Raw genomic sequence first — 17,856 nt, 5'->3', positions numbered from 1 at the left:
ATACTCCACAAAGGTAAGTTCTTTTCCCCTCTGGTTTCTCCTTCCGTTTCGAAGATATCCATTGAAGTCAGATGGCCTGGCTCCCTCCCCGCGCCCCCACAGGCCACTTGCACTTCCAAATTTTGCAGTCACTGGCCGAATGGAAGATTCCGACTTCGATCCCCACGGCTGGCTGTTCCACTGTGGTTTCACTTTGGACCGGCTTATCAATTTCATGGGTGTGGATATGCTACCTTGGACTGGTCATCAATAATAAGAGTGGTGCAATACACTTATGACTTATTGCTTGGACAGCCCGCACGCTTCACGTGCCTTGATCATTGTCACATAAGCATCCCTGAAGCCTTGAGGGCAAGTGGACGGAGTAAGGAGAGCGGAGTTGTGAAGTCAGGAGAGAAGGGAAGAAAGAGGAAACCCGCTTTGTAGTATCGAGATCGGGGCTTGAATCACAGCCCCCTGAGGGTCTGAAAACACATACTTTGATTTTGTTGTTCTGTAAGCCTACTTTTTATCATTTACTAGTTAATCTCAAATGCAGAGGCAAAGTCCAGTTGTCACAGATGGAAAATTCAGAAGAGAAATGACTTGCACAGGTGTGGCGAATCACTGGGTCCCAGAACAGAAAACCACGGTTTCCAGAGTGAGAACTGCTGAGTGGACCACTTCTCTGAACATTCCTCAGTGACAGGAGCCATCTCCTGGCCCACCCTGTGGCAGAGACGCATCGAGAGAGGAACGCCTGATGCCTGCAGCAGAGGCCGACAAGAGGGCACGAGGTGAGTTTGGACATTAGTCGTGCCACTTAGCGGCAGCCCCAATATGCCTCCAACGTTCTCTGCTTTCTGGTGGATAATAAGGCCAACCCTGCAGGGTCACTGTAAGTGTGGGCTGTGAGCAGTTGTGATTTACAGGGAAAAGCACTGCTGGGTGGTTGTTGTTGTTCAAATGGAGTATGAAATCTAAGGGGAAGACCTTGATTTCTGGGTCAAACAAGATAGACATTTTATTGTATTTTTTTTAAATGTTTGTTTGTTTGTTTATTTATTTATTTAGAGAATGTGAGCTGGGGAGGGAGAGAGAGAGAGAGAGAGAATGCCAAGCAGTCTGATGAGGGACTCAAACCCATGAACCATGAGATGGTGACCTGAGTCTAAACCAAGAGTTGGACGCCTAACTGACTAAGCCACCCAGGTGCCCCCAGACGGGCATTTTAGAGGCTACGGGGAGAAGAACATAAGAGGAGAGACCCAGCAACAGGGCAGGCAAGCAGAGCAAAGAGAACTGAAATGCTTCATAATGGCCTTAATTTAAATTTTGCTGTATGGAATAAGGTTCTGTAGGAAACCTTCTGTAAAAACCCCATTAATTACTAATGCTTTTGCAGTTGTGTGTGTGTGTGTGTGTGTGTGTGTGTGTGTGTGTGTGTGTTGTGTGTAACAGGAAGGGAAGCAGAGGGACTGAGGCAGGACAGGGCTCTAGGCGGGCCTGAGGAGAGAGGAGTGAGGACACAGGAAGTCTGTTCCCAGCATGCATAATATGTTCAATGGCCTTGACACAGAGCAGGCGCTCAGGAAATGTTAGCCAATGTTGCTGTCGTACTCAATGTGTGGTCCTGAGTCAAGAAGTGTTCAGTTACTGCAGGCATTCTATGGTTATCTTTTCAATAGATTTAGAGAACAAGAAATCTGGCATTTATCAAGCTTACCATGGGTCTGGGGCTGTGCTAGGCATATAGTGGAGATAAATCAACATCTGCTTCTCTGTCTCCATAGCCACACTCTTATACTAAATTGCCTTTGAAGAATTGACAGCCTGGATGTAGACAGACTGATGCAACCAAGGGGGAGACCATGAGAATCAAATGAGGAATGCTGATATCAGACAGGACTCACTGGTGGCTATTATCCTCAGTCATGCTTGGCAGCCTTGCACAGTCTCCTCACCTTGCCTGAGAAAGCCAAAGTTCTTTCTGTGGAACATGAAGTCTATATGACTGGCCCTTGGTGACCTTTTTGACTCCTTCTTCTCCTAGGTTCCCCCTCACACCCTCCATTGCAGCCACCGTGGCCTCCTTCCTGTGCTGCTTTCAGAATAGAAACAGAGGTAATCCCAGATTACCTCTGCCTCAGGACCTTTGCACTTGCTGCTCTTTGCCTGCCTCAACTTTCCCTCCAAATCTAAACAGCTTACTCTCTCACTTCTTTCAGAATCTGCTCAGATTTTGCCTCCTCAGAGAGTCCTTCCTTCTCGTTATCTAAAACAGGGACCCTGAACCCCATCACTCTACACCCAAGCCTGTAGTGGTTCTTCACAATTTTTATCCCTTTTGGACATATTCTTTGCTTTCTTGTTGTTTTCTCTCTGCCTTCCCCACCAGGATGAAACCTCTGTGTGAACAGGCAGCCTTTCTTTTACCATCGAACCCTTAGCTTCCAGAAGAGTGCCATTTCAGTGTTTGGGCCGTATTCCACAGCAACACTATAAACCTACAACTAAGGGGTTATATAAAACTAAAAAAAATTTCATAAAACAATATTCTTACTACCTGCTATGCACTGTGATATTTTCTATTCTAGTTCTTTTTTTTAATTTTTAAATTTTATTTAAATCCAAGTTAGTTAACATGTAATGTAGTAATGATTTCAGGAGTAGAATTTAGTGATTCATCGCTTACGTAGAACAACCAGTGCTCCTGGTTGGTCACACCTGATTCATTAAGAGGAACAGAAACGTCCATTTATTGAGCAACTACCATGTGCCAGAAATTTTATGGGACATACTAAGCCCATATTTCTTTAATCTTCACAAACGAGATGTTCACCCTCCACATTTTTCAGAGGAGCAAATGAGGTTAATTATATGCAGGTGCCTATGAGGAATTAATCAGCAAGTCATTTCTTGGCAGCTCTGAACATATCATGGCATCCCAGGTCTCTATCTTTCTTCAGGAAAGTCCCCTTTTAACTGTCTGAGTGCTTTTCTTTGGCATTGTGTAATCAGTGCATCAGGATAGCGTTTCTTGGAAAAATTGATGACGTTATTTCCTCAAGAAATAGTCATTGACCCAAACTTTAACACGTCTTTGTTCTTTCATCTATTTCTAAAAATCCTCAGTGTCTGTATCTGTGCAGACATATTGCCATTCCAATTTCCATGCCGTCTAATTCAATAAAGGCAACAATAACAGCAGCTCTGTGAGGCAGGGGATACGTAGAAATTTTATTATTTAGTCCTGAAGTGAAGATCTGTGAAATCGAGTCAGTTGACATTCAAATACAATAAATTAACACAGCATTTTAATAATTCACAAGAAGTTCTCAGGTGCTGTGTCCACGAGAATAATTAACACCCCCCTGCATCTATGCACTGGGCAAGCTTCTCCCACAGCCTTCTGATTCGAATTGTGGAAATACATTTCCACAACCTGCTTGCCAACATAGGGCTGTAAAATGCAGCACTAGGATTCCAAGCTTGGGCTAATATTAGCACGTGCCTCTGTGGATCCTCCTCATTCCTTCTGCAGACCACAATGGCAGGGTTCTGTGTTGTTTCCATGGGTCTTAGGAAAGAACTCATTGCTTTGCCCCAAGACTGTTCTGTCTCCATTACTTTACTTTTTCTGATAGAGCATGAAGAGACTGAAAAATAATGTAATTGGATTGTAAACTCACAAACGATTTGGCCTTGACAAATGAAATGACTCACTCTTCCCATGTCCCATTACCTCTTCCAGCCTTAATCTTTACTCAAACTTGTTCTCCACCTGTCATGACTCTCCCTTTTCTCTGGAGGGCTTGTTAAAACACAGATTCCTAGGCTCCAGCCTAAGAAATTCTGACTGAGTAGGCCAGGCATGGGGCTCAAGAAGTTGCATCTCTAGCAAATGTGCCAGGTGATGCTGATGCTCCTGGTTCAAGATCATAAATTCAAGTAGACTTGTTCTTGCGTAGATTATAAGAATGACTCAAATGCTTGGAGAAGTCGATTCTGGATTATGGTTGTAAGATGAGGACGGTTTGAATGAGATGCAACCGTTCTGGAGGTGTCAATGAAAACACATGCACCCATGAAAATGTGCAACATATCTCTTCCTAAGCTGAAGTAATTGCAAGTGAACTACAGACCATATGACACGAGAAAGCTGTAGAGAGGAAAAATGAAGGTAAAAAGAGTAATCCCTGAAGGCATCTCCAGAAAAATGGTGACACCGTGCTTCCATTTTCAAGATTGTCTATGAGATAGGTGATAAAGCCTACAACCCATCTACGTTTGGAAATGTGATATGAGATCTCCACTCCTGGGGTCCCCAAAGGGCTATAGCTTCAAACTAAGAATAAGAACTAAGCCCACGGCTCAGGATGGAACAGCACTGAATGAGGGGGGATAAATGGAACACACAAACATTTCTCTTCAATTTCGTAACTCCAAGTTTGTTCTTATGTGAGTCTGTAGCAAAATTCACATTGTCCATAGGGTAAAAAAATGCCTCAAAAGGAGAATTGGATTAAAGAAGTCCCAAATGTTTAATATCCCCATGTGATTACAGGAAGAAATGTACTGTCTGTCTGACAGAATGCAGCCTCAAGTCATGCTTTCCTCAAATTCCCACAGATGAAGTAGCAAGGAACATGAATTCACAGTCAGACACACACATGTACACGCATGAAATACACAGGGAAATAGGGCAGTGTGAGAAGAACCAGAAGAGCAAGTGGCAAACTAATACTCACAAAGACCTAAATAATTTTGGAATTATCAATGAAGAAAATAAGAGCTCCTTTTTAATATGTTTAACAAAAAAGTGGTTGAATGAATCTTTGTATTTCCCAATTACTTGCACATAGTAATTACTCAAGCAATGCTAGTTGACCGAATGACAAAAAACATAACTACTTCTGTAGTACAGATGACCAAAATTAAATTTTTAAGGAAGGTTGGGAGATAAAAATCAATTACTTTCTGCTGGCAACAATCAATTAGCATCAAGGAGTACTTTACCCCTGAAAGTTATTAAGTTAGTAATCCTACACCCTCTCTGAGCCTGGTAGAGGACCTCTTCTCACTTATCCCTTCACAAAGTTAAATATTTAAGGGAGGTTCTGAAGGATCAAGACTCTTCATTAGCCCTGGACACACATCTATTAATCCTACAGACTTCCTTTAGACTCTGTCATAAGCTGCTAAGTCACCTGCCAGTGGAAAAGCAAGAATGTGTGCTGCCTATGCATATAAGAAATCTCAAACTTTATAATTGTTAAAAATAAGACTTTCCCCCATGAAATTGACTATAGAGAAAGTTTAGACCAAAGTCTTTAAACTTGGAATCCATAGGCTTTTGGGGACCCATTACTGGGTTTTGGGGGATCCTTGAACTTACGTATCAAAAAATTTACATATTTCTGGGGAGAGGATTCAGAAAGGCTATTAGTCTCAGACCGGGTCATGGCCCCTGAAAAGATTATACAAAGATTGATTCTTACATGTTTCCCCTTTTTAAAGAATTGGTTGCAGGGAGGGGAGGGGGGTGGTGGGCACCTGAGTGGCTCAGTTGATTGAGTGTCTGACTTCAGCTCAAGTCATGATCTCAGAGTTTGTGGGTTCAAGCCCTGAATCGGGCTTTGCACTGGCAGTGTGGAGCCTGCTTGGGATTCTCTGTCTCTCCCTCACTCTCTGCCCCTCCCCCACTTGCTTTCTCTCTCTCTCTCTCTCTTCCTCTCTCTCTCTCTTCTGTATCTCAAAATTAAATAAACATTAAAAAAAATAAAAATAAAAAAAATGGGTAACTGAGAGCCACAACGCTAAAATGATTTGCCCAATATCACAACTTCACATGCATGTCTGCTTTCTGAGTTCCAGCCACATATATCTCAGGGGATAAGTGTATCCATTCAAAAATTATGTGTTTGGTTAAGGCACCTAAAGAGTGGGTTATGAGTATTTCCAATATTGATATCTCTCTCAACAGATGAAAACATCTCTGAAGTTTTGCAAACTTGCTCAGTAACTTGCCATTCTGAAACCTACTCATGGAATGTTTCATTTCATTCTTTGCAAGGGCATTACTGTACAGATCGAGGTTTCTCCATTATACTTGGGAGTATTCTGCCTCAGGCTTCCAAACCTACACATCAGACAGGTGCTAAATGTCCATCCTTCAGTAGACACTTAACTTCCTCTGTCGGTATTTGTATGGGTAACCAAAACAAGGGTTTGGCTTTGGCAACTTTTCAGATTTGGCCAGGCATCTCCGAAATACATATTGAGGCTTCTGAGAATCAGTAATTGTCTTCCCCAAAGAGTCATAATCGGCAGACTTGCAGTTAGCATTAGGGATACCTTAAAAGATAAGCAGCTTTCCCATAGATCTCTTTGCAAGTGGGGTTTGCTAGAAAGAGCAAGGACTGCGTCTGCCTTTTGCTACCGCTGAGACCTGAGCCAGTCTCTTTGGCTGGCAGTTTAAAGTGAAATGGAATCCCTTTAAGTGGATTGGGTATGCTTTTATGTAACACCTAGGCATTGGAAAAGGTCCTTGATTCGTTGAATATCTGATGAAAAACTGCTGTGCCATAGAGTTCATGCTCTATTAAAAAATGCGTTTCACATGTGGTTTGCTCACTGAGCCCTTATAAGTGAAATTAAACATATGTGATCCACTATGGACGTAATAATTCCACTGGCATGCCTGGGCGGCTCAGTCGATTGAGTGTCGACTCTTGGTTTTGGCTCAGGTCATGATCTCACTGTTTCATGAATTCAAGCTTCATGTAGGGCTCTGCACTGGCAGCACAGAGCCTGCTTGGAATTCTCTGTCTTCCTCTTTCTCTGACCCTCCCCCACTTGCACTGTCTCTGTCTCTCTCAAAAATAAATAAACTTAAAAAATTTTTTAAAAGAAGAAGAAGAAGAATACTTATCCCACACAGGATTATTACTAAGGGGTAAATAACTTATGATACCTGAGCCTTCCCTCAGGCTGGGGCCGAGTTTTAGTTATCTTTGTATCCAGGGTCTACCCATTGCCATTTGTGAGATTCTGGCTGATTTCCTGAAACTCTCTGGGCATCACTTTCATGATCTATAACACAGGAACAGTGAGAGTATTGATCTTGTTAGAGTTGTAAGGGTTGAGGTACTAAATGTAATGTCCTTAGAACAATTATTTAAGTTCTCAATCAATATTATTTTTATCACAGTCATTACAATTCATGCTCACAATGCCTAGGATAAGCCCTGACATTCATTCATTCATTCATTCATTCAGCAAGAGAGAGAGCGAGAGATGAAGAGGGACAGAGGGAGAGAAGAGAGAATCCTAAGCAGGCTCCATGCTCAGCACAGAGCCCCATGGGGAGCTCAGTCCCACAACCCTGAGATCATGACCTGAGCTGAAATCAAGAATCAGATACTCAACCAACTGAGCCACCCAGAGGCACATTTAAAAAAATTTGATTGGCCTTGATATTTATAGGTGATCAATGGTATTTTTAAAATTAATGAATGTTGAACAACCACGTTGGCACCCAGCACATAATAGGGGCTCAGTAAATGCATTTTGATGGAGTGGATGAGCTACTACAGTGTTTGGTGCATAGTAGGACTTGAAATGTAGACCCTGTATCCTCTAAAGACCCTATCTCCTCCTGCCCATCCTTGGGGGGGGGGTCTAATCTTCCCACAGAGACATTGGTGAGAGTAGGACTCCTGAAAACTACCTGGGCAGCTAGCTTCTCAGCCTTGCCTTCACCAGTAAGAAACCTTTTGACAAAATGAAGGGTACAGCTGCTGAAAATAGAGAAGTGGAACACGATATGTGGTCCCAATGGGGCCAGGGAAAATAAGCCTGTGGTGTCGGCAGCCCCAAACCCAAGATGATGGGTGCTGGCAGATTTCCATATCCAACCACAGGCAAATGGCTTTGGACTCCTCTGCCTCATTCTGGTGAGCCAAAGGCAAAGGAGCCCTTTGTAAACCATGACCTTCCCCCCAATTTTCTACCTCTTGGGCCTGGGCTGAGGGAAGGACTTCATGATACCTTGACCACCTACAGGCTCCCTCAGTAGCTGTGTAAACCTGAGTGAGTTACTTTCAAATCTGTGTGCCTCACTCACCTCTAAACTGGCGGTAAAAATAGTACCTGCCTTAGAGTATCGTTGTGATAAATTAAATGTGTTAACATATTATGTGCTGAGAACAGTACCTGGGTTATATAGCTGACCCTTGAACAACACAGGTTTGAACTGTGTGAGTCCACTTATAGGTGAATTTTTTTTTATAACAGATGATTTCTTTTTTAGTATTTGGGAAAGCACAAGTTGGTGAGGGGCAGAGAAAGGGGGACAGAGGATGTGAAGCAGGCACTGCACTGACAGGCTAACAGCAGCGAGCCTGATCTGGGGTTCGAACTCATGAACCACGAGATCATGACCTGAGCTGAAGTCAATGCTCAACCAACTGAGCCACCCAGGTGCCCCCAGATGATTTTCTTAATAACATTTTCTTTTCTCTAGCCTACTTTATTCTAAGAATATGGTATGTAATACGTAAATGCTACAAAATACGAGTCAAGTAGGCTATCAGTAGTCAAGTTTTGAGGGTAGTCAAAAGTTTGACTGTACAGAGGGTCACCATCCCTAACCCCCACATTGTTCAAAGGTTAACTGTAGTAAGACGGTAATGAGTAGCAGTTAATACTGGTTATTACTAATACTACTCTGTGGAGGACATAGGATCTTCAGGCAGAGTTTGGGAACAGATGGGGATTGCATAGTCTCTTACTACGGAATGGTTTTAATAGCTCAGATTTTGTAGTTAAAAGTCCCAGGTTCAGTTCCCGGCTGTTCATTTACCAGTAAATGAACTTTGATGAACTGGATACCCTCTCTGAGATTTGGTTTCACCATCCTACCTTGGCCAAGCCACCCACTTCCCTTCCTGCAGGGCTCCTGTAAGTACCAAACAGGACAACGGATGAAAAGTGCTTTCCAAACTGAAGGGGTAGGACAGTGGTACTGCCTTCCCCCCAATAGGCTCCCTCTAAACACCCTGCCTGATTCAGGGAGGATGCTATGCTGGTTATTCAGAGAAGGAAGGGCTCAGTGGTCCCTCCCAACCCTAGAGTTCTGGGAGGGATTCATTGAGCTCTGGGCCAGGTATCCTTGCCTGTGTGGTGAAAGTATGTATTATCAGCCTGGATGTGGGGAGGGAATATCATTTCTTTTAAAGAATAATGTGGCTGGTCTTTGAATCATCGCTTCTTGGATAGGCTCATAGAATGTAGTCTCTTTAGCAAAGCAAAGGATCTTATCAACTCTTCTAGTTTAACAACAACCATGTCTGTTTTAAAAAAATTGTATTTAAATCCAAGTTAGTTAACATATAGTGTAATAATTATTTCAGGAATATAATTCAGTGATTCATCACTTACCTATAACACCCAGTGCTCATCCCAACAAGTGCCCTCCTTAATGCCCGTCACCCATTTAGCCCATCCCCCCACCGAATACCTTTCCAGCAACCCTGTTTGTTCTCTGTATTTAAGAGTCTCTTTTGGTTTGCCTTCCTCTCTCCTTTTATCATATTTTCCTTCCCTTCCCCCATGTTCATCTGTTCTGTTTCCTAAATTGAACATATGAGTGAAATCATATGATATTTGTCTTTCTCTGACTGACTTATTTCACTTAGCATAATACCCTAGTTCCAACCACATTGTTGCAAATGGTAAGATTTCAACCTTTATGATTACCAAGTAATATTCCCTTGTATATATACACCACATCTTTATCCATTCATCAGTCAGTGGACATTTGGGCTCTTTCTATAATTTGGCTATTATAACAACCATATCTGATTTATCGATATCTACTATATATCAGGCACTCCTCTAGGGATTAAGGGTACAGCAGTCCCCATCTTCATGGCGCTCAGCTTCTCTTTAGAACCCCTTCATCTCAAATGCAAAGAAACTGAGGCCGGCAGCTCAGAGGTGGAGGGACTTGGGCATGTCATGTTTTCGTTTTGCAGCTGAGCTGGACCCACAGCTGGGTGGCTGCTGAGTAAATTATTCTCCCTTTCTTCCCTTGGAAGTTACCTGTCAGCTCCCAGCCTCCAAAGAACACGGTATGCAATGACTGTGAAGGACCATGCGCCTTTAGGAGAAGAATGGAATCATTATTTTACATTGTGCTTACTTCCCTTACATTTTGCTGACAGCACTATTTTTGCCACACAGCTTATTAACAAGAGAAGATGCTAGGGGCATGGCAGATAAAGCTACCGAAAACGTGCTCAGCACTAGGGGCAACTTGACAGCCTCTTGGGCCTCCTTCTTTGCTATTTTCAGTTGCTATCCCTTTCCATCGCTTGTTGCTATGCTTTGGGAAATTACTTACCATTCAGGGGCTTTGTGAGCCTGCCTGAGCTGGTTCTTCTTACAAGGTGGGGTTCTGGGCATGGACGTGCTTCCGCCACGAAATGAAATGCGTTTCCCGATACAGATACCAACTCCTTCCTGTCCCTCCTCCTTAGGAGTCTTCAAAGGCCTTTAGCAAAGCAGAGAACTAACAGAAAAAATAAACTCATTTTGGGCATTTTACCCCTTCAGTTTTAATATTTCACTTGCAAGTGCTTATTTACCAGGTATTTGTTTGTGTTGAGATATCTCAGTGGACGCCGTTCCTACGTGAAAGACCCTTCTCTCAGTAATGGCTGCCACTGTTGAGTGCTTTTCATGGTCCAGGGGCGGTCCACGGGTTTATCTGCCTTGGCTCTTTTCATACTGGCAAAACCTTTTGGAGTAAACACCACTAGCCCCATTTTACAGATAAGGAAATGGAGACCCAGAGAAATTAAACTCTTCTCTGAGATTATATGCTTGGTAAGCATCAGGCCTGCGACTGGAACTCAGATCTGCCCAACTTCAGAGCCTATGTTCTTGATTACTAACAGTGGCAACTACTACACACATTTCTCTTCAGGGGCAAGCAACAAAAGGAAACGGTGTGACATAGCAATGAAGGCAATGCCCCTTCATGCTGTTCAGGCACTGAATCATCTTATTCCCTGAGTTCCTATTTTGCTCTTTCTGGAGTTCAGTTTTCCTAATTGAATGAGTATCTGCTATGTGAAACTTCATTAATGCTGAACCTATGTCATGGGAAGCCTAAGCTATCTTAGTGAAATAGAATCTAAATATGAGACTATTATAAAAGGCATAATGATAATATCCCAAGCTTCTTTATTCTTTCCAGTTTCTAAAGGGCCACTGCATATGGATATATAATTTTCTCTATCTTCCTAAGAATCTGCAGAGGTTGCCAGGGCACAGCTCAGGGCAACTTTGCTCTGAGACTGTAGGTTAGCAGTGTGTGTTTTGTAGGTAAGTGGAAGTGGCTTCAAATTACAATTTGCCCACATATCATGGTGGACCATAAGCGAATTACTTCACTTCTCTGAGCTTCAGTTTCTTTATCCATAAAATGGGCATAGTAATATCATTTTGAGGGTTATTTAATGCATCAATAAGATAATGTAAAGACATTTTAGAATTGTTAGGATTATGTTTGCAAAGGGTAGATGCTAAATAAACCTTGGCTGCTAGCGTTACTACTCACCCAATACCATCTATATCACATGCACATTTTCAATCCATCTGATACCAAATATTGAATTCTATGTATCTGGTATCATCCCCAATATTGGGCATAATCATATACATTTAATAACAATAATAATAGTAATAATAATATAGTCACAAGTTCTGTCTTAAAATTTTTTTTTAATGTTTATTTATTTTTGAGACAGAGAGAGACAGAGCATGAGCAGGGAAGGGGCAGAGAGAGAGGGAGACACAGAATGTGAAGCAGGCTCCAGGCTCTGAGCTGTCAGCACAGAACCTAATGCGGGGCTCGAACTCACACGCTGTGAGATCGTGACCTGAGCCGAAGTCGGACGCTTAACCGACTGAGCCACCCAGGCGCCCCTAGTTCTGTCTTAGAATAACACCAAAAACAATGACAGTAAAAACGATCAATATCACATTGAGCATTTGCTAAAATCCAGTTTCTGAACCAAATTTATAATTCTAGGAGACACATTGCTGACTCCAATGTATAAGGCAATCATCATCATAACTAACATTTATTAAGACTCTACATATTTATTTATTTATTTTTATTTTATTTTATTTTTTGAGAGAGAGAGTACATGAGCATGGTAGAGGGGCAGAGGGAGAAAGAGAGACAGAGAGAGAGAGAGACAGAGAGAGAGAGAGAGAGAGAGAGAGAGAGAATCTTAAGCAGGCTCCACACCCAGCATGGAGCCTGACGTGGGGCTTGGTCCCATGACCCTGGGATCATGACCTGAGCCGAAAACAAGAGCCCAACTTTCAACTGACTGAGCCACCCAGGTGCCCTAAGCCTTTACATATTGAGGAATCTGAAAAAATAGTTCTGTTTTTTATTTGCCTCTCTTTTTGATACTCACATAGACATTTTTAAGAAGCTAAGCACATGCACCTTATGCAACAGGATAAAATCCCATCATACCCTGCCTCCATCACTTCCTAGGCATGTGTTTTTGACAGTTATTTAACCACTAAGGTTGTTGTGGAAATTCAAAAAGAAAACGTACAGACAGTGCTTGGATAATAGGAATACTCATGCTTTAACCGCTATGGGTGTCATTATTATCGTCATAATTATGAAAAAAAATTGATTGGGAACAGCAGATCAAATTATTGGGTCATACCTGTCCTAACTCCCTCTGTGCATATGTAGATATAACCTAAGAAAGGAGGAAAGTAAAATCCATCAAAGCCCAGCAAATGCCATTGTTTAGGTAGCTGTAAACTCCTAAAATACATCACGTTTCTCCCCTTTTTCAGCAGTTAAAATTCCTCTTGGCTGAAGCACTTGTGTATTTGTGTTTAGGCTCACTCAGACTGAATTTGTTTCCACTGTGAATAGAAGTAAATGGCATGTGAGAATCCTCTCATCTGTTTTCCTTATTAGTTATATAACATGACATTTTTAAAGAGTGAGGGCTGGGATTCTTTTTTTTTTGCGCATCATTTTGTGCATTTCAAAATTAAACAAATAGCTTGAGAATTTATGTCTCAACTATAAAAGTTTTGATAGTTCAGAATATATAAAAAAATATTAGGAACACATCATTCGCTGAGCAAGAGGGTTTTAAGTTCCATAAGGGAAGTCCTGGTAATATCTCTCTTCCCTTTGTCTAGAGGCTGGTACAGTTTTCTGCATTCAAAAGAGGCTTGATAAATGTATAAATGCAGGGTTTTAATTTTTTTTAGCTGAATAACGGAATAAATAAAAGAACTCACCTCAGTACTCCTAATGAGGCCTTCGCACTTAGTTTGGCAGAGCTTTAAACATTCCAGGCTTTCTGTGATTCTTTATAGGGTCTGGACTGTATAGGAGCATGCTGTCTTTATTGTTGTTATTGTGAGCAGCAAATAAAAAACAGTAGCTATCACGTTTGAGTTCCTACTGTGTGCCAAGCATGTGCTGGAAGTGTTACAGATGTGATCTCACTTAGCCCTCACCTGGGCTCCATGAGGTCATTCACATATCCGTTTCGCCGGTAAAAAAACTGAGGCTCAGAGAGAAGCGGTTTCCGTGTTTACACAGCTGGTAAGGGGTAGGGCTGGCATTCCAAACCACGTCTGCCTGACTTTGAAACCCACATTCTTCTAGGCATGTCACAGCTCTTCTGCCTGTGTTGGCTGGATCTTTTCTGTACCAGAGTTACATTCAGAGCCCAAGCATCTCTAGGAAGTCAGAAAGGCTAAAAATATCCAACTCCGCTACTCTTTGACCGCTTGCAAGAGTCTCAGTTAGCAATGAGTGCCAGAAAAATCATTACAATCCCATCAGTCCCCTGGAACAACCACGTCCACAAACATATTTGATCTTTGAAAAGCTCCTTATAGATCTGAATAGAAAGGCATTTAATTTGAAGCCCAGCCCACATTACATGCGATGAAAGAAGGAAGGAGTTCCCTCGTGGGTTTGAAGATGCCCTAAATGCCAACAGAACCCAATCTAGCTCTCTTCCCTTTGTCTTCTTTTTTGGGTCGAGGATCAGTTTTGCATAGACACACCGTGGAAACTCAAATAGAAGGCCTAGCCCATGAATAAGGTTGCTGTGTATGTGTGACCCACAGTGCCTTCTGCATTTTAATTAGGAAGTTTGGAACTTATGACTGTTATTTCTTCCGCTGTGCTCCCCTTGCTTAAAGTTAATTAAATTTGCTGTTCTCCAGATGCTCAGCTCCCAGTGCCCTGAGGAAGGGAAACTGTCTCTGTGTGAAGGCCCCAGAGCTGACAGGAAGAGTCGCCAGATTGTTACTCAGCCGCAGGATGGCCTGGCCTCCTAAGACCTTGCCACGTCGCCACAGCTTAACACTGAGGAGCCTCTTCCTGTCAAGGACACAGAGACAGCAATTCTCTCCTCTGGGCTTCCGCAAAATGTGGCAGAGCGCTGAGTGAGGTGTTCCCTCTGTGTCTCACCACCAGGAGTCACACAACTACGGCGTGAGTAATGAAGCTAACGTGTGCTGAGCCTTCGTTCCATGCCAGGTAGAGACTGATCTGTGACATGACTCGGGAAGTTAACTCGTTGCTTCCTTTCTTATATTCCTACAGGTGGATTTTATTATCATCCTCACTGTATACTGGAGAAAATGAGACACAGACAGGTTAGTTAGTACCTTGTCTACAACAATACAGCTAGTAAGGTATCTACCCATTGATCCAACCAGCTGCTGCCCATCAATATTCCAAACTACAGTAAAAGTACACACAGAAACTCATACCCTAAAATCTCCATCTTCTCCAGAAGGGGCCTTTCCAAAGTTAATAGAGAAAACTGAATAAATAAGTAAGTAAATAAGTAAATGCTATTAAGAAAATTTTGTACATACCTTCAAATCATTTCATTATTAGCAAAGGCTTACTCAGAACTCTCTGTCTGATAGAATGCTAGAACACTACTGCCCGAAAGAAATATACATTTAGGGGCGCCTGGGTGGCTCAGTCGGTTAAGCTTCTGACTTCAGCTCAGGTCATGACCTTGCCATTCATGAGTTCAAGCCCCACTCAGGCTCTGTGCTGACAGCTCAGAGCCTGGAGCCCACTTCAGATTCTGTGTCTCCCTTTCTCTCTACCCATCACCAGCTTGCACTCTGTCTCTCTCTCTCACAGATAAATAAACATTAAAAAAAAATTTAAAAAAAAGTAATATACATTTAGTAGCCACACTAAAAAAGTAAGACACAGACACAAATAATTTTAACAGTATATCTTATTTGTACTAACAGACCCAAAATAGTACCATTCTGATATGCATCCCATATAAAAACTATCAGCAGCATATTTCATATTTTTATTATTCATCTAAGTTTTTAAAATCCAATATATATTTTACAGCCCATCTCAATTTTAAGTGGCCACATTTTTTTTATATGTAATTTATTGTCAAATTAGTTTCCATACAGCACCCAGTACTCATCCCAACAGGTGCCCTCCTCAATGCCCATCACCCACTTTCCCCTCTCCCCCAACCCCCATCAATCCTCAGTTTGTTCTCTGTATTTGAGAGTCTCTTATGGTTTGCCTCCTTCCCTCTCTGTAACTTTTTTTCCCCCCTCCCCCTCTCCCCTGGTCTTCTGTTAAGTTTCTCAGGATCCACATAAGAGTGAAAACATATGGTATCTGTCTTTCTCTGCCTGACTTATTTCACTTAGCATAATACTCTCCAGTTCCATCCACATTGCTAAAAATGGCCAGATTTCATTCTTTCTCATTGCCAAGTAGTATTCCATTGTATATATAAACCACATCTTCTTTATCCATTCATCAGCTTATGGGCATTTAGGCTCTTTCCATAATTTGGCTGTTGTTGAAAGTGCTACTATAAACATTGGGGTTCAAGTGCCCCTATGCATCAGCACTCCTGTATCCCTTGGGTAAATTCCTAGCAGTGCTATTGCTGGGTCATAGGGTAGAACTATTTTTAAGTTTTTGAGGAACCTCCACACTGTTTTCCAGAGAGGCTGCACCAGTTTGCATTCCCACCAACAGTGCGAGAGGGTTCCTGTTTCTTAAGTGGCCACATTTCAAATGATCCATAGATACATATGGCTAGTGGCTACCACGTTAGACAGCACAGCTCTGGAAAGTTGCTGGAAGAGGGGTAAATAAATCGGGTTTCCACTCTCAAGGAAGCAACAGGGGAAGAAGCATTTAAGACAGTGATAATTTCAGCACAGTATGGAAAACACAATCACAGGGAATACACAGAGTATGTTGGGAGGACACAAGAAGGGCCCTGACCCAGCCTATCAAAGGGGAAACACAGGCAAGTCTTCTGGAGGACCTGGTATTTGAACTGACTCTCAGATGAGGAGTAGAAGTAAGTCAGATAAAGTTAGATAAAGTGTTTTGGGAAAAAGGGGATGGTTTTGTGCTAAAGTCTGAGGAAGCATGGACTGCTAGGGCAATGTACATAGCTGAATATGTTTGGAGGGGAGGTGCTGTGGCATGGTGATAATGGACGTGGATTTGAATCATGATTCTGTCACTTAGTTGGACAAGTGACTTTGCTTCCTTAAATTTTAAGCTCTTCTTCTGCAAAATGAGAATAATACCATCTACCTTAAATATCCTTCCAAAGATTACATCAACTAAAGTATTGAACCCTCTTGGTACATAGTAGATGGCTAAGGAAGGGTAAGTTTAATAGTTAAAGGAGAATTTGAGCCAGGTGAAGCTGTAGAAATAAGCAAGAATGAGATCATGGGAAGTCTCACAGATCATATGAAAAGCAATAAAGAGTCAGAGTTTTTAAGCAAGGAAATGAGACTTTTTTAAATTGAATCAATTGTTTCACAAAGGTTTAATGAACACCTACCATGAGCCCAACATTATTCTATGTTTAGAAGTAATAGTCATGAAATGTTATTAAAAAACTGTTATTAAAAAAATTTTTTTTTTGCCCTGAAGAAGCATAGATTCTAGAGAGATGAGAGTCTAATACAAGTAGCCAAGTCAATAATAAATAAGATCAGCATGTTTTAGTCTTTGTATCTCAAGTGGAGACAATATTGGAACGAGGGCTTAATCTGTAGGATTGCAATTGAATTGAGCAGCTTGATTCAAAAGCTCAAATTTACCCCCAAAGTCTTCCTTATTGTCTGGGATGTGCAGTGACTTGAGGAAAACCAAAGCTTGGTGGTAGTGACTGCGGGAGACCAAGGCCTTCTGATGACAGCAAGCTGAGGAGAGTTATTAATGATGTTAATCCATGTAAAGAGCTCCAGTTTTCCCTCAGTTGTGCTTCAAAGAAGGACTCTGTCTCTAGGGATCTGACTGACTTAGGTTAGAATCCTAGTTGTACCATATAATACTAACCATGGTAGACAGTCTCAAAAAATGGCTGCCATCACTTCCTTCCATCCATGTCTGTGTCTGTTAATCCATCCATCAAGAGGGAGAGCCTGTTTCCCTTACCTTTGAATCTAGGCTTTACTGCTTTGTGGCTTACCTTGATTGATAGAATTTGGGAGAAATGGTGTCCTCCCACTTCTAGACATGTGATGCTTTCGAATATGTGAAGAAAAGCCTTTTGACCAGATTAAAAATCCATTCACAATAAAAACTAAAAAATTAACAATAGTTGGAAAATTCCTCATTCTTGAAAAGGGCATTTATAAAAAATCTACAGCTAACCTTATTCTTTGCTGAAATATTGAATCAGTATTAAATCTCGATCAATGTTTGATCAAGAAGGATGGAAAGATGCCCATTTCTAAATACTACCACATCTATTTAACATTTTG

General features: G+C 41.8%; 1 protein-coding gene across 1 annotated transcript in view; it reads left to right on the top strand.

Annotated features, from left to right (window-relative positions):
* The first annotated feature begins 727 nt into the window (after positions 1–727).
* Positions 728–17,856, top strand: part of PPP2R2B (protein phosphatase 2 regulatory subunit Bbeta) — a 507,195-nt gene continuing 490,066 nt past the window's right edge. The window contains exon 1 of the mRNA XM_027042182.1: positions 728–776. Coding sequence (XP_026897983.1) covers positions 743–776 — 34 coding nt within the window. The 5' untranslated portion in view covers positions 728–742. The remainder of the gene's footprint in view (positions 777–17,856) is intronic.

The sequence above is a fragment of the Acinonyx jubatus genome, chromosome A1 (assembly GCF_027475565.1).
Source record: "Acinonyx jubatus isolate Ajub_Pintada_27869175 chromosome A1, VMU_Ajub_asm_v1.0, whole genome shotgun sequence".
NCBI lineage: Eukaryota > Metazoa > Chordata > Mammalia > Carnivora > Felidae > Acinonyx > Acinonyx jubatus.
This window is presented reverse-complemented; position numbering and strand designations above follow the sequence as displayed.